The 18,362-nt window shown below is 40.3% G+C and overlaps 1 protein-coding gene across 1 annotated transcript; it reads right to left on the bottom strand.

Annotated features, from left to right (window-relative positions):
- Nucleotides 1-244: 244 nt before the first annotated feature.
- On the bottom strand, nt 245-7,227 carry LOC110706314 (4-hydroxy-tetrahydrodipicolinate reductase 2, chloroplastic-like). The gene is made up of 9 exons (XM_021884213.1): nt 7,067-7,227; nt 6,734-6,949; nt 5,135-5,372; nt 4,021-4,154; nt 3,847-3,921; nt 3,393-3,494; nt 1,425-1,534; nt 1,246-1,333; nt 245-630 (listed from the first exon to the last, which is right to left on the bottom strand). Exons 2-9 carry the CDS (start codon nt 6,932-6,934, stop codon nt 565-567), a joined length of 1,014 nt encoding a protein of 337 aa, XP_021739905.1. The 5' UTR covers nt 6,935-6,949; nt 7,067-7,227; the 3' UTR covers nt 245-564.
- Between the last annotated feature and the right edge of the window lie 11,135 nt (nt 7,228-18,362).

The raw sequence follows: 18,362 nt of genomic DNA on the forward strand, positions 1-18,362 counted from the left end.
AGTAAAATCAGAAGAGCATCAATGAAGGAACGAAGAGATTCAATGGTGAAATGAAACTTGACAATCGGCTTCAACGGAGGAAATTAACATTGATACTTTTGGGTTAACCATGCCCTTTATTTCTACATTTTTCTTAGGGTTTTTGTTTAATTCACCGCCGGAATTATAAGGGTAATTGTTGTTGGCTTACAAGATGAAGTAATATATTGGGAAAGGAGGAGGAAGAAAGATATGAAAATGGAGGGGAATGAAAATAGAGCAAATTATTTGGTGAAGAAGACCCAACCCAAAAAAATAGTACATTAAAAGTTATGTAGTATAAAATATTTATAAAGTTCTTTATATTAACCTATTTGCCATATTGGATATTGGAGCTCCCTCCAATTTAACAACCTAAACTACAAAACTTTGCTCAAGCTTGTGACTCTGATTTTCCTAAAGATACCTACCTGCTATGCAACAAAGATATATAGGCAATCTAGCTCTACAATCTACATGATTCAAATTAGGAAAATGTGAACCATTGCACTGCATTGCGAACGATCTTCAAGTATCACAAAATCATCACATGTTGCCTTCGCGCAGGACATCAATCATGTTGTAGATCTGTTTTGTAGCCTTGGATTGCACCTGTATGAACCACATATTTTTCAGTCCTCGCCGATTTTTGCAGCATTTTTACAGCCAAAAATTCAAGAACATCAAGTTAGCAACCTATTTTCATGCCAGAAAATTATGGAATATGTTTAGAAACTACAAATTCACAGCAAAATTATTTAAATTGATATGCCAATAGAAAAAGTTCTAGATTTTAACACATCTATAATATACTCCATAGTCCGTAACGTCCCTGGTACCATACTTGCCCACCAATGAATATGAGGTACACCTCATTATAACTAAACACTTACCCTACAGCTCGTTGAGCCAAAAATTCAAACTAGTAATTGATCCCCACCTCCATAATACGGAGTAGCATAATTCAACAATAACACCTTATACAACTCCTGAACCAATCTTCCCAATCACCCGGAAGAAGGAATAAAGATTTCCCCAAAACTATAGAACTCCAAATATTAACAACAAAAAGATTTCCCCAAAGAAAAAGCACTTGCTCGTTGAGCTTTCATCAAAACAGAGAAATTCCCTTTCAACATAATGTGCATTCTTCTAACATCACAAGGACGGAAGAAAACACATTATGCCATTAAAACATCACAAATAAATAAAAAAAAAGATCTCTACCTTCTTCGCCAGGAAAAGCACAGCATCGACGGTACCCTCAGCATATATAGACCTTCCACACACATTATGCTGAAACTCAAATGATACCCTAAAGAAGAGATCAAAAAGCTCCAAACTCTTTAGTAGGATCAGATAAAGCATAGCTTTAAAATAGGTGGATGAGATAGGTGTAAATTTACGTTTGGTCGGGAGACGTTAAGTGGTACATGTGGAATGCATGACCAGAAACGTGTTCTTTCGGGACACCAACCATCTCAACTTGCAACTCAGGATCCCGTATTAGTTGTATCTGATAAGAATATGAGTGAAGGATTAGGGAAAAAAAAAATCACGTTATGATCAAATAAAGTTGTTGAAGACAGCAACTCAAATCACACAAGGACGAAAGATCAGATAATGTTAGTGCCTCTAAGAAAGTTCCAACCCTCTATGAAATTTTTTATATACACCCGGGTGCAACACAAGGTTAATTTGTTCTTGATTTGATGATTAAATGAAAAACAATCATCAAAATAAAAACAAAATACTCATGGGTGCACCGTACACCCGGGTGTATATAACAAACTCTTAAACCTCTAAGCTAACTATATAATAGAGTAATCACCAAAAATATCTCATAAGTACATGTATCGCGTTCCTACCAAATTTTTTTTTCTTTTTTTTGCCTTAATATATAATATGATAATTTATTTTTTTTAAAAAAATCTATAGCCTAAAAACCCAAAATATAGAACAATAACGTACAACAACTTTAAATAAATAATATATTTTTCTTTGCTTTACATATAAATAAGAAAAGATTAAAAATAACATCATAGTAAATTAGTGATTTTTACCCTTTAAATTTCATAATCAATACAACTGAAGTTTATTGTTGTAGATAGAAAATCACCAAACTAAAAAAGTTTTAATTATATGAAGTATATTAAGGGCCTATTCACATTTAGTGAATTGAGCTGAGCTGAGCTGAACTGATTGGAGCCGAACTGAACTGAGATGAGCTGAAATGATTATTTTATGAGAGAAGGAAATTAAGAGCTGAACTGATTTGATTGGAGCTGAACTGAACTGAACTGAAATTAAGCTGAACTGAACAGACCCCAAGATTAGAAAATCCTTTATATCCTCTTGAATTTTCATTCATTAATCAATAAAATGAAATGTTCATTTCATACTAAAAATATGGATTCCAACTCAATTTCAAATTCACAATTTGTGAGCTAACTACAAGGCCTACAACAATGATGATACTCTATATTCAGTGAATATCCGAGCCTCAGGCAAGTAACTAGTAAAAATTAAAAAAATTCAGTGAATATCCGAGCCTCAGGCAAGTAACTAGTATATATATATATATATATATATATATATATATATATATATATATATATATATATAAAATCAGTGAATATCCTTAAGCAAAGAACTAGTATTGCAATAAAAAGAAATAATATGTTGACTGAAGCATAGCCCTACTATGATTTGGCAGTTAATGATCATACAGCTGAAGAAAACAATATAGAATATACAAAAAAAATACAAGAAGAAAACACCAATAAAAGGTTTTCCACAAATTATCAGTTTCTAAGCATCTTATATTAATAAAACTATGAGCAATTGCAAGGTGCACAGAGCTTCAGGGAAGATCAGGCACAAAAAGCATTCAGAATTAAACTCCCTCCTAGTGTTCCTACCTAACAAAGAAGCACGGAGATTTAAAAATTTTAAGGTAGCAAACTACAGTATAGACTTGTCTCTCATTCTCCATCTATGTCTCCAAGTTCAAAACGTAAAATATCACAATAATTCCATCCACTCCCCCCCCCCCCCAAAAAAAAAAAAAAAAAGGCAAAACAGTCCCCGCACCCCCATAAAACTGTAGAGCAGAGGTGACAAGGTCAAGGTTGAATGGTTAAATAAGTGAATATGTATGTATGTCAAAACATTTAACAAATCCATTAAACCTCCAAAAAGAGGCATAAAGAGTCACAATCATGGATGGTTAGTAATGCTAATTTCTCCATGTGAAGGTAATATAATATTATCAAAAAAAAGGATTTGAATTTTCCTAACCACCCTACTGTAATCAAATAGTCATCCTAAGGTTTCACTACGGTAGTTAACCCCTGTATACAAGAGAGTCTAACCTGATCCATATCAAAGTCCACTCCAAGTTTCTGAAAGCATGAGATAACAGCTTTAGCAGTCCCAGATGCATCCTTTTTGTTGGCTTGATGAGACTCCATGACCTGGTATCAGTCATACCCAATAATAATTAAGCAAATAAACCATGTCATCGAGCCGAAAATTATGATGTAGAATCAAACTCATAATTGGCAGACAACACTCAACCACATATCAGATACAAATGCGATGTGACACTGCTTGATTATGATTTTTTTCAGATTGATCAGTATAATCTACATTCATCTTACAGTACTAAAAACTATCACAAATGAGTTTGCCAAGACATGCGCATGATATTGAAATGGAGACTGCTCCATCCAAACAGTTAATGAAACTTTCTTGTCAGATATGTTGAAACCAACTCATAAGGTACTATTTTGTATGCATCAGAGAGAGCATGATGAGAGGAAATACCTGAAGAGAATAACCAGAAAAGGCTCCAGGGAATTGCTCAGCCATAATTTCCATTGCTGCAAGAAATGCTACGACCTTGAATAGCCAAAAGTCCAAAAGTGTAGATATTCAGTGATGAGAACTGCAATAGATAATTTGAAACTGGCTTGTGATACAGGACTATAAATGAAACACCTGCTTTCCCATCTGTGGTGATATAACAGCATAATTCTTTGAGTCCTCCACAGTCTTACGAAGTTTATCCCTGTCTCCACCAGTGGTTCCAATCACAAATGGCACCCCAATTTTGCAATACAACTCTGCATTATCTGCATACCAAATTGTCCAAAATGATTAATAAAACTAGAAGGTAATTACAAATATCAAAGCATGATTGGATACTTCTCCAACAATAAAATTATCAACGAGCCCTCCATACATTGAAATTTTGAAATAAACATAGCAACTTGGAGTCTAGCTTAAAATTATTCAATAATCAGGCCATAACATTTATTGATGGTACATTTATATCAGAGTTGCACTATGATTCTAGGGTGGGCTAATATATATATTGATCATGCATTCTGTAGTTCTCCATCTAGCTTTACTGTTGACCAACGAAATTGTTGCACATCAGTAGAGAGCTGGGCTTGAAGTTTTATAGGTCAAATCCACATATGATGAGAAAAATGAATAAATCTCATGACCTTGCTTAGTATAACATCTTAGATAAATATGATGAATGTTTCCCAGCCTGTTTAAGACAACATCGTAGACAAATAAGATAGGAGGAATGTAACCTCACCCCTTAACACTGAGAGAGGCCTCATACCCCCCAAAATCCATCTAAAAAAAAAACTACCCTGAAAACTTAATACAGAAAATATTTCCCGGATAACGAAGAGTTACATAGAAAAAAAAAATACACAAAGGATCAGCGATAAGCAAAAACTCCATTTCCGTGTATTTGTAAAATGACCAAGCCGAGACATGATAAATTTAAAAAATCCAGTGATCACAAGTTAATTATCAATTAAAATAGTCAAATGCAATATAGCAAGGGAAAGAAAAGGCAAACTCTTTATTTTAATAGCACAGAACTGACAAAATGAAGTATTGCACATAAGATAATGATTGAATAATGCTGGTCAACAAAAACGCATCCACATTAAAGGTCTAAACCTTTAATTTACAGCCAATTACTTACAATGGGGTTTCTTAATTTCCTATTACCAAGATAAAGTTAGACAGTGTCAATCATCAAAGAGTTGCACCACATTAATTACAAGTTTTCATATGTTCTCCATACCATTTACTGCAGTCGGCACTGTATAGTCTACCACAATCAGCTCAGGATATTCATCATAGACAGAGGCAAGGATATCTTCTCTTTCTAAAGGACCGTGGACCTGAATTTCTTTATCTCCCACTTGGACAAGCTGCCCACACTCCTCCTGTGCACCGAATGATACAGGAACAATATGAAGTCCAGCATTAGCTGCTGCTTCGATAACTGCCTTTCCCATTTTGCCCATGCAACTATTGACCTATAATCAAAGAATCACATAGAACAAAGTTTCTAAGTAAAAGCCAGCCTAACAGAAGCACATGATGTTCTTACAACCAGAATCACTTAAAAGTGAAATGCCATGTCTAACAACAGCAATAATGACTATATGGTTTGTCAACTTCTGTCAAATTGAAGCATATCTTTGATTTTTTTCAGTAGCTCAAAAATTGTAATCAGTAACTGACCACAAACTGTTATAGTTAATAGGTATAATTTGATGTGAATAAATTAAAGCCCCTTCCATAATTTATAGTAGACCATTTTCACTCTGCTAGTTAGTCACAGCCTCACAGGTCCATGTAAAAAACACATAAATGGACAGGTATCAGAATTGGTATAGCTTTAACAACTTCCTCTAAGATACAAGGATTGTCAGATAAGTATGATGGGAAAATGTATGATTGTATCCTAAGATCAACCAACCAACCAACGTCTTCTAGAAGATTTATACATCAAACACTTAGATCATTTCCAACTAAACCAATAAAGCAAAGGATCAGATCAATGCTAGCCAATTGATTTAGAATTACCAAACAAGATAGAGATCAATCTAGCTGTGGAATCAGAGAACTTAGCTGACACCTAAGATATAAATCAGAAAGCTTCATAGAACAAACAAATAAATTGACCTCCAGCAAGGGTGAGACTTAAATTTCAAAAAGACAAATAAATAAATCGTAAGACACAGTTGAAGAATGAAGATTGCCAGCCAAATTCAGCCCCGTGTCTCGTAACTCCTCCCCCCCCCCCCCCCAACCCCTCTTCTTATGTATCTTGAAAAGCATTGATAATTCTGTGTATATAGCCAATTTCAATCAGCATTTACTTTCATTCATCATACTCTCATAATTTATTAGAGAGTGCACAAATATAAGCAACAAGCACGGGGAAGCAACAGACACATACTAGTGAGTAGTGACAAACACAATAACATTTTAGTTTTGACTTGATAAAAATTTCCATGCAGCCAATAAATTTAACAGAAGGGCAACGCTAGGAAATCAAACAACAGTGATCAGGTTGAATAAGCTATTGTATGACTGTATGAGTCACTCGTATATAGAAGAAAGGAATCGAACAATATACCATTTTGCTAATGAGATAAATGTGTTACGCGTATAATTCAAGTCCTGATAAATCTGTACAAAACATTGCATAGTTTGTACTAATCAATCAAACATAGACAACCAAGTTTACATTTCCGGGCACGAAACTCGTCGATTATGACCATTGATTCCTCAAGCAATATAACGATTTCCGACATGAACAAACTCCAGCAAGATTCAATTCAACATGACAACAAGTTTTAGAATCAAGAGAATAGTAAAGAGTTTATACCATAACAGGCAATCCAACATCTTTGGACTTGATAGAAAGATTTTGGACATTAGGAGCAGGGCTACTTGACATTACAGCTGAAACAAACGATCTACGCCCATTCTCAAATCCAGATTTTCTGATTATATTCCCAGAAAATCCACCAAATTTGCATTGTGAAGAAATACTCACATTCACAGGAACTTTTACTACAAATGCCATTTATATAAGAATAATCTGCACCCAAAAAAACAAAAACCCTTTGTAAAAATGCACTCTTTATAAGATTATATACAGCAGAAATGACAATATATGGTTGAAAAAAAAACAAATCCAAATCTAATTTGTTCTTACAAATGCAAATAGAAAAGAAGAAAAAGCCCAAAATTCAACTTTGGGACAGCGCAAGGGGAAAGAGTGAGTAACGAAGCAAAGTAAGACAGGAAAAACTCTCCGATGGTGAGACTTTGACGGATTAAACACTGGGAGAGTATTTTTTTTTTTTTTTTTTTTTTTTTTTTGCAAAGGATACCGAAAGTTGTTAATTTTAAATAGAAAATTTGTAAATTGCAGTCGTTTAAAGTTCGTATTTTGAAAATTGCAGCCATTTAAAATTTTTTTTGCAAATTGCAGCCCAAAAGTTCAAATAAATTGTAAATTGCAGCCCGATTTAACTTTTTGATCGGTTTACAAGTTGAAAAATCTTCTATTAAGGTTTTAGGGGTCATTTTAGTCCTTAAGGAACCGAATTGAGCTCGGAACTAGAAAAAAATAACGCAAGTATCTCGTTTTGCGTAACAAAAGTGTATCGATTTGTGAGAAACTGTAAATATGAGATAATTACGTTATTTTTTTGCTAATTCCGAGCTCAATTCGGTTCCCTCAAGCCTAAAATAACCTCTAAAACCTTAACCGAAGATTTTTCAACATGTAAACCGATGAAAAAATTGAATCGGGCTGCAATTTACAATTTATACGAACTTTTGGGCTGCAATTTGCAAAAAAAAAAATTTAAATGGCTGCAATTTGCAAATTTTCCATTTTAAATAGCCAACTTTGAGTCTCACTTTGACAAAAAAAAATGGAGTCTTTTATAATATTATAATATATTTTGTAATTTATTTATATTTTATTTTATTTTTATTTTTTGAAACACTTATAATAAGGATTTAATGAGCCATAAATGAAAAATGACATTAGTGTACCCTAGAGAGTCACAGTCCAAAATCTCCAAAATTTCTCAAAAACCGTGGATATTAGCTTTTAATTTTGGAAATTTTTTTACTTTTTTCCACCCGGAAGTAAAAATTGTCGTAATGTTTACCATGGTCCTAATACCCTCCGAGAGTCCAATTGGCTGGGTGGAACCATCCAATTTGTCTTTAAACGACCAATTTACCGGTTTACAACTTGCACCGATTTCATTAACTCAAGTTTACCACGAAAAATTCCCTCAAAAAAAAAAAAAAAAAAAAAGTTTACCACGAAAATTTATGTCAACATATAATTATCATATATGGATCCAAACGACATTATTTGACCCCGAGATGTATCCCCTAAAATCTCAATGCTTTTCGACACCGGGCCTCGAAACATTCGAAATTTCTCAAAAAGCGTGGATATTAGCCTTCAATTTTGGAATTTTTTGACTTTTTTCTCCCGCATATAAAAATTGCCGAAATGTTTACCATGGTCCCAAATATCCTCCGGGAGTCCAATTGGGTGGGTGGAACCATCCGATTTGCCTTTGAACAACCAATTTACCGATTTACAACTTACACCGATTTCAATAATTCAAGCCTACCACGAACATTTATGACAACAAATAATGATTATATCACTCCAGAAATTAGGGGGAAAAAGGCGGCCTTCAGGCCCAAATCCCGAGAAAGCCGCAAAGCGGCGCAGCCCACCAATGATTAGGGCTTAGTGACCTAATCAGGGGCACAAATCCCAACGACCCTATAAATAGGGAGATGTCCCTCTTTTTGAGGGCAGGTTTTTTACCATTTATTACAAACAGTCCCTGTGATAGAGACATCTGAGCTTGGAATCCGAGCAGATACCCACCTAAATTTCCGCATCGTTTTCTCACTACAAGTTTCTAACTTGTGCGTCTGAGGCGGAGCACCACCCAACTGGTGTCTCCGTTTGTTTTTCAGGTACAGCTCCCGCCGGATCAGTATTCGTGTTGTAACTCTCCCGAGGGACAAAAAACACCCAAAACATTTGGCGCTGTCTGTGGGGAGAGTACCTCGAAGATGGTTCAAGAGTCTGTACCCCTTAACCGTGTGGGCGAAGACCCAGAAGTCATTACAGACCAGGAGGATGAAGATCCCTAGGTCGAAACCTTTACAGCCGATGACGGCTCTCTCAGAATCAAGCGCATCCGGCCCAGAGAGACTCTGGAGCGGGGTGCCTCCCAGGCGGGTGCAAGTCGACCCCCTGGGCAGCCAGAAGGGGAAACCCATACGGCCACAGGATCAGCACCGGTCACCCGAGACAAACTCATGAGGTTCATGACAAGTTTCAAGGGTGAAATTAAAGAGCTAATCACCTAGAGCCGGGCTGGCCCAAGTAGAGGTCAGTCGGCCAAGAAAGCTCCTCTGAAAAAGGGGAAGTCAGTCAAAGATCGGCAACCAACTCCCCATCCAAAGGAGAAGGCAGCCGGGACCATTGATTGGTCCAAGATTCTTCTTCCTAAGAGGAATAACAATAACACCCGCCGGACTCAACAGCCGGTGGGAAGTAAAAAGTCATCTCTTGATGCCCGAGAAATAATCAACCGGAAGAGCAATCAACAACTGAGTCGGCTTCAACGTCGAACTTCCCTGACAGCTTCAACAATACTTCTGCAGGGAATGCTCTCTCCCTGCATGAGAGCCAGACAGGTGGTAATACCGTCCATTCTGGCCCTCAGATGATTGGAACTGTGTCGTATGTACCTACTCAGGTTTACGGTCAGTATCCCCTCACTTCATGCAGCCGGCCCTCTTCGGGGGTCAAGCGGCATATCAAAATGTCCAGCCACTGGATTGGCAGCTCCGTCTGCTACGCCTGGGTGAACAACCTTCTGCGTTCACCCGGGAGATAACCGAGGCGGCACAGCCGGCCAAGGTTAAGAATGTATTGGTAGGTACCTATGATGGTACCACCAACCCGGAAGATCACCTTATGGCATACACCAACCTCATGTACCTACATGGGTTGGATGACGCCACCTGGTGTCGATGCTTCCCGGCTACATTGAAGGGCATTGCCCAACAATGGCTTGGCAACTTGCCAGCCGGGTCCATTGACAATTTTAGGAAGCTCGCCTTCCTGTTTGCTTCCAACTTCTCAATGAACATCCCTGCTAAGAAAACAAGCCTTGATTTGAGCACTGTTAAGCAGGGGGGAGAGAAGGGTTGCGCTCATATGTCAGGCGGTTCAATCTGATCAGAATTCAGATTCAAGGACTGTCTGATGAGGTAGTTTTTACAGACTTCTTCAAGGGTTTGAGAGACGGGTCGACCTTTAAGTTCAACCTAGTCAGAAAAGGGGCTTTCACCTTACAGGCGGCCCTGAGGGAGGCGGAAAGCTATATTCAAGCTACCGACCTCTGCTCACCTGGTAACCAGTCGGACTCCAAGTCCGACAAGCAGAAAGTCATCCGGTCTGCTCAGCCGGCCAAAAATAAAGAAGAGAGCAAGAAAAGAAAAGAAATCTGGGTGGTTAATGACTCTGACCAGCCGTCCGAGAAGAAAAAGAAGGAGTTTAAACCGTACGTCCCTAAGTACGAGTTTAACAAGGGCTGCAATTCCATCCTCGTGGAAATTAAGGACCGACTGTCCATTGAAAAGCCGAATCCAATGAAGAGTTTCGTTCAGTCACGGAACAAAAATAAATTCTGCCAGTTCCATGAGAAGGTTGTCCATGACACCAACGACTGCTTCAGTCTTCAACGGGCGTTGGACCGTCTGGCTGACAAGGGAATGCTGAAGTCCTACATTTCTAAGTCCCCAGCCGGGGCAAAGAAGAAGAATAAGGGTCAGTCCTCTAAGACTACCCCCCAGCCTGCTAGTAGCTCGGATACCGACAAGGAGCCGGTCTACACAATAGCAGGCGGGTTTTCCTGTGGTGGCCTTACCATCCGGGGCACCAAGAGCCATCTTCGAAAGATGGACAAGGATGATGATGAGCAGGCGTCTGCAAGCACCTCCTTCCCAGACGTTTTGATCACTGAGAAGGACAGGGGCAGCGTCCGCCGTCCGCATGATGACCCGGTCGTCATTGAATGTAAGGTTGCTAACCAACTGGTTGGAAGAATCCTTATTGACACCGGCAGCTCATCAGACATCATCAGCCTCTGGTGCCTGCAAAAACTGAAATACAATGTCAGCAGCATGCATCCGGTCACCCACCCCCTGGTTGGTTTTGGGGGCAGGATGGTCTACCCAGCCGGGAGAATTGACTTACCCATCCGGCTGGGAGAGAAAGGCCAGGGACGACATATTGTCGTCAGATTCTTCTTCGTTGAGGAGTTGACCGCCTACAACATTATCCTTGGTCGGCCAACTCTCAACGAAGCCAAGGCGGTAATCATCCCGTCTCTCATGCTCATCAAGTATGAGAGGGATGACGGCTCTGTTGATTCCTTGAATGGGGATCAAAAGACGGCCCGGGAGTGCTATCTCTCAGCCGTCAAAGATATTGTGGCCCTAGGCGACCAGGAACCAATAGACCTTGACAATGTTAAGGATGCCGACCCAGCACCTCTCCCACCAGCAGCCGGGAAGAAAAGAAAGGCACCTCTGCTGGTGGAGGTGAAGAAAGAGAAAAAATAGCAATCACTGACGGTGAACGGTTAGACGAGCTCCGTCCCCAACCGGCTGGTGAAAACATTGATCTCGCTCTGGATGACAGCCGTCTAGAGCGTACTGTAAAGGTTGGGACGGTTGCTCATGCTACCTTGGGTGCAAGCTTGCACCTTCTGCTGAAAGAATTTAAAGACATTTTTTCCTTTGAAGTGGAAGAGATGCCAGGCGTCAGCCCGGATCTCGCTGTCCACAAACTCGCCGTGGACCCCAAAAAGAAGCCCATCCGGCAAAAGAAAAGAAACCACGGCGAGGAAAGAAGTCAGGCGGCAGCTGCCAAAGTTAAAAAGCTGCTAGACGCCAGGTTCATTCGGCCTTGTAACTTTCCCGACTGGGTGGCCAATGTGGTCCTTGTTAAAAAACCGAATGGGACCTGGCGCATGTGTGTTGATTACACAGACCTCAACAAGGCGTGTCCAAAGGAAAGTTACCCACTTCTAAAGATCGACAGTCTGGTCGACTCTACAGCCAGCCACGCTTTGATGAGCTTTATGGATGCCTACTCTGGCTTCCATCAGATACCCCTATGGAAAAAGGATCAAGAGAAGACGGCCTTCGTCACTGATCAGGGGTTGTTCTGTTATACTGTGATGCCGTTTGGCTTGAAAAACGCGCCTTCCACTTTCCAACGGATGATTAATACGGTCTTCATTAATCAAAATGGGAGGAATGTGGAGGCGTACATTGATGACATGATAGTCAAATCCAAGCTACAGACGGATCACCTTGCTGATCTCCGAGAAACATTCACCACCCTCAGGCGGCATAAGGTCATGTTGAATCCAAAGAAATGCGTCTTTGGTATTGAGTCTGGGAAGTTTCTCGGATTCCTGATTGATCAAAGGGGGATAGAGGCTAACCCCGAAAAGATACAGGCGGTGATTGATATGAAGTCACCCCAATCTGTCAAGGAAGTTCAGAGACTCACCGGTTGTCTGGCGGCCTTAGGGAGATTCCTCAGCCGGTCAGGCGACTAATGCCTTTACTTCTTCCAAGCAATCAGGAAGAAGACCAGGTTTGAATGGGGGGATGATGGTGAGGCGGCATTCCAGAAGTTGGAAGAACATTTACATTCTCTACCTAGGTTGGTCAGTCCTTTGCCTAGGGAGACGTTGTACATGTATTTAGCCGTCTCAGATCATGCCCTCAGTGCCGTTCTCCTTGCTGAGCGAGATGGCGTGCAGCTCCCAGTTTAATTCATTAGCCATGTTCTCAAAAATGCTGAACTCCGATACCCCATGGTTGAAAATTTTGGCCTTGCTTTGTATATGGCATTCAAAAAGCTGAAGCCTTACTTTTTGGCACATCCGGTGGTGATTTACACCGACCAGCCACTCAAGCGGCCAATGTCTACCTTGGAGTCATCCGAGAGAATGTTGAAATGGGCTATTGAAATGCAAAGTCTTGAAATCACTTACGAACCAAGAAAGGCAGTGAAAGGTCAGGCGTTTGCCAACTTCATTGTTGAAATGACCCGTCCGGTGGCTCCGGATAATCTTGATCAGGTTTGGAAAGTGTATGTAGACGGGAGCTCTACAAAGAACGGTTGTGGTGCAGGCGTAATCTACGAGTCTCCTGAAGGAGACATATTTGAGTATGCACTACGCTTCAAGTTTCAGGCCTCTAACAATGAGGCGGAATATGAAGCCCTACTAGCCGGCATCCGTATGTGTAAGGCGGTAGGGGCCATGAAAATTGACGCCTACTCTGATTCCCAATTAGTCGTTAGCCAGTATGAGGGAAGCTATGAGGCAACTCATCCGGCTATGGTCAAATATCTTCAGGCAGTCAAAGAAGAGGCCGGGGCACTTGAGGAATTCCGGCTGAATCAAGTGCCTAGGTCGGAAAACAACCAGGCGGATGCATTGTCAAAACTGGCGTCTTCCGCCTGCCATGATACGCCTCGGTCAGTCTTCTGGGAAGTTCTTGAAAAAAGAAGCCTCTATGAAGATCCCATTGGAATTCTGGATCGAAGCTCTACCTGGATGGATGGCATCCGGGCCTATCTTTCAGACGGTACGCTTCCTGATTCGCCACGGGATGCAGCCGTCCTGAAGAAGCGAGCTGCGGGCTTCGAGTTGAGAAACGGAGAACTCTTCAAGGCGGGGTTTCTTAAGCCTCTGTTGAAGTGTGTCACCCCAGAAAAGGGGAAGGAAGTTCTCGAAGACTTGCACTCAGGATTCTGCGCCTCTCACATAGGCGGTAGGTCCCTAGCCATCAGAGTCAGACGACATTATTTTTGGCCCACTCCTGAGGCACACGCCAAGGAGTTGGTGAAGAAATGTGACAAGTGCCAAAAATTTGGCAAACTTATTCACCGTCCGGCTACTGATCTGACGACCATCCACAGCCCAATCCCATTTGCAAAATGGGGCATGGACATTCTAGGTCCTTACACGCCTGCTCCAGGCGGTAAACGCTACATCTTGGTGGCTGTGGATTATTTCACCAAGTGGGTGAAGGCTAAGGCGGTTAAGAACATCAAGACCTCAGACGTAATTTCCTTCATCTGGAAGAACATTATCACCCGATATGGGGTACCTATGTCTATGGTGTTCGATAACGGTCCTCAGTTTGAGACGCCTCAGCTAAAAACTTGGTTGGGAGATCAAGGGATCTCAAGCTGTTTTGCATCAGTCGGCCGACCCCAAGAAAACGACCAAGTTGAAGCCTTTAACAAACTAATCTCAGACGGCATTAAAAAGAAAATTGAAAGAGTCGGTGGCTTGTGGGCAGAGGAGTTAATCCATTTCCTATAGGCCATCCGGACAACAGCAAAAGGGGCAACCGGTGAAACCCCATTTCTCATGGTTTACGGTTCTGAAGCCGTCTTGCCCATCGAGCCGACTCTCAGAGTCATGCTATATGATGAAGAGGCAAACTGGGAAGCAATGCGCCTGGCATTGGATTCACTCCCAGAACGCAGGGGCAATGCCGCCTTGCGTCATGTAATTTACCGTCTGAGAATGACCAGAGCCTACAACAAGAAAGTACACAAGCGTCCCTTGAAAGTTGACGACTTAGTGTTACGAAAAATGGAGGCAACTGGTAGGGCCAATGAGCTGGGAAAGCTAACTCCAAATTGGGAAGGCCCCTACCGGATCTATAAAGAAGTAAGAGGCGGCACCTACCGCCTGGAAACTCCAAACGGTAAGCGTCTGCCTAGAACTTGGAATGTAGACAATTTGAAAAAACACTACTTCTGATAATCAGTTTTTTGTAAACAGTGAGTCAATTAATGAGAATTCAGACTTTGTTTGCAAAATCATTTTCGTTTCTCCTCCTGGGTAATATTCAGACGGATTCTTATATAACTAACTAAGTTTGACACTTAGTAAGGGTTATAATTGCTTGACCGCCTGGGTAATACTCAAATGGATCCTTTGTTGATTTGACTAGGTTTGATACTTGGTATGAATTGATAATTGTCTGTCCGTCTGGGTAATACCCAGACGGGCTTATTTGTTTAAAATAACTAAGTTTGACACTTAGTGTAAATTTAATGTCGTAACAATCCGATTAAAAATTAAGCACAAAAACGCTTAGTGGCTATACAACCAGTCTCAAACAAGACCAAAGGCTTAAATAGCCGGATGGTTGCTTATTTTATAAAACCGCCTGTCCCAATCTAGACAAAGGCGTCCGACGACACCCCTCCGGGTGTAATCGTCGCAGAGAACAGACAATCTATCGGTTCTACGTACCTATGCAGACGGCAAAAATTGAACGACCACATTGGTCAACTCATAGCCGTCTGACCAGAATGATCTGTAAAGAACGACCAAGTTACCGATTACCGGATGCCCCTAGGCATCAGTTGACCACCGGCTGAAGTTCTCACAGGCTATTTATCCCAAAGTTGCACTTTCTATCCCAATTGGGGCAAAAGAGTTGTGCAATGGCTATGTAATCTCTACCAAGACGGACAAACTCCGTCTGGTTAGTAATTGGAACGCCTCTTGGTGTACGGCTGTGCACTTGGTTTGGGGCAATCACTACTGTGATTGATTGACTTACAAACGTATCATGCTCATTGCAGCATCAGACGTTCCCAAGTCAATCAACCAACTCCATCTGAAACCAACCAAACAGCTGTAGGGAATAGTTTCAAGCCTTTAAAAATCCCACTAGCTTGAACCCCACTGTGATCATACACTAAAGTATGGTGGCGTCCAAAAGGGAAGAAGATAGAGCAAAAGAGTCGCCAACAAGTTTTTAAGGAACTTGTAAACCATCACTAGGTGAAGGTTACACCCCTTAACGATCCAAGAGATCGTCAACTCCATAAGGTCATGAACCAAATAAGGGTTCGGAGATGATGGTACAAATCCAACCTAAAAGAGATTGAACCTGCCCTAATAATAGGCCTCTACTTTATTCTGCTCGTATTCATGTGCGCTTTCTGACTAACATACAATCAATAGGATTAACCCTAAACCTGTTTAATCTATGTTGGTTGAATTTAATGCACAAATAAACTATTATTGACGATCACTTGAATTATAATCACATTAACCCTAACAAGATTATTAATTATCTTATTAAGCATGATTGCAAGTACCAATTCCCTTTAAACATGCAATAAAAGGTGATCAAGCAATAAAGAACAAATAAATATCAAGCAACATAATAAATAATCAATATCATGAATAATAATTAATAATCATATCATAATAAAAATAATAATAATAATATTCATAATCATCATAAATTATAACAATTATAATCATAATCATGTTCATGTTAATATTAAAGTATAATAAAAAATAGCAAGATCCTAGGCATGATACTAACAAGATTAATAACAAACCCTAGCATGTCACTAAGCAATAAAAATCAAATCTTTAGCCCTAACATGGTACTAACATGAATAAATATTAGGAAGAATATAGGAAGCATCATAACAATCATAATATTAAAAAAATATCCTAGACATGATACTAGGAATATCATAATAACAATATATACATGATATCTACATCATAAAATAATCAAATCAATTAAAGTACCTACTTTGATGCCTCGTACCTCTTTCTAATAACAAAATACACACGTTAGTAATTTCAAGGAAAATAATAACAAAACAATTAAATTAAATAATTGAAAGAGAGATTTGGGACCAAACCCTCAGAAATTAAAACCTTTCACGTCTAGGGCGAAGGCAACTTCGAATATGGTTAGGTGTTTCTAGATCTTGTGAATGCGGAATTTTGTATTTGAGAAAAGGCTAGTTTAGAAAAAGAGAGAGAGAAAGAATAATCAAGAAAATCTTGATGAGAGTTGGTGATCAATGATGCTTGTTGATGAATGATGAAGATAGTTGGTCCATGAAAACGGAGTTTTTGATACGATATTTATAGAGAAAATCATCCAAAAAAGATAATTTATCAAAACAGAGTCTGAAGATCGCAAAAACACATTGGCGTCAGCCCAAGCTCATTGGCGCCAGGACCAGTGGCTAGCGCCAGGCGCCAATGGCTGGCGTCTGGCGCCAATCCTGATTCCAGGCGCCAAGGCCTGCGGTTGGACGCCAAATCGGCTTTTAACGCGTTTTCGAAATTCTGATAAAATTCCCGTACTGGAAGATAAAATAATATAATTTCAATCGAAAATGCTATTTGATCTAATTAAAACTCTGAAGAATCCTAATTGAATTAAGAATGATAAGAACCTTCTAGAATGTTCTAGAAGACTAAAACCATTCCTAATTACATTAGGAATGATAAATCATATTAGGCCCTCCCCTAGATCATTGGGCCGTACTTAAAACTCAAACCGAGCCCAGTTTAGTAAATTGGCCATAAATTCCTCAATATTCATCGGAATTGGGCTTATAATATATCGTTGGAAAGGCCTTTGCAAGCCCCATCCAACTACACCACTATTGGACCCATATCTTGGACCAACCAAAATGGATTGGCTGTTTTCTTAAAATAAAGTTTTCAAAAACAGGAAGAAGAGAAAAGAAATAAAACTTTCCGCAACACTAGACCTTTCCACACTTTCATTTCATTCGATTATGATTCGACGTGAAAGGCACTCACCACCAGGTTTTGTTTTGAGGAGACACAAATGGGTGTCTACAACAGCCGTCCAGGGGCAAGGACAGTCAGGCTTTTGATAAGCTCGGCAAAAAATCGCCGCATGCTTTTGATAAGTTAGGCAAAAAATACAAAAATTGAAATCCAAACGCAAACGCAGAATGATTAAAACCGACTCAGTCGGTGCATTCCATAAAAGTCCACCCAACCAAATGGTTGTACTGGATCAAATGTTAACCGGACCCCGTCCGGGAGAAAAGAGATTGTTAATTAACCCGGCTCCACAGCCGGTAAATACAAAAATACTCAGCACGCAGGCCGGAAAAGTAAGTTTTGGCATACTGCCGCATAAATAAAGAAAAAATAAAAATAGAGATTGGCATACTGCCGCTAAAAAATCACTTCTGTCCTGCAGACGGTGCCTCCTGGTCCTCTTCCTCATCATCTGAGGGAATCTCTTCTGCTACACCCGGACCAGGTAGCTCAGGCGCGGGGGGCTCATTGTTGGAGTTGACCCAGGCATCAAAGGACTCAGACTCTGGCTCACCTCTATCTCTCAGGTACACCACATACTCGGTGTAACTGTGAGCCAGTGCCCAGACGCTATAATCCGCGTCTGGGTACAAGGCGGCCCAAGCGATCTTCATACGGGCGTCATTGTCAGCATCACTTTCAGCAACCAGGCGGTTTTGCTCCACCTCCAGGGTTGCTGCAAAGTTTGTCTGAGCCTGAGCAGCCTCCTTCTCCAGCCTC

This window comes from Chenopodium quinoa, unplaced genomic scaffold, assembly GCF_001683475.1.
Source record: "Chenopodium quinoa cultivar QQ74 unplaced genomic scaffold, ASM168347v1, whole genome shotgun sequence".
NCBI lineage: Eukaryota > Viridiplantae > Streptophyta > Magnoliopsida > Caryophyllales > Amaranthaceae > Chenopodium > Chenopodium quinoa.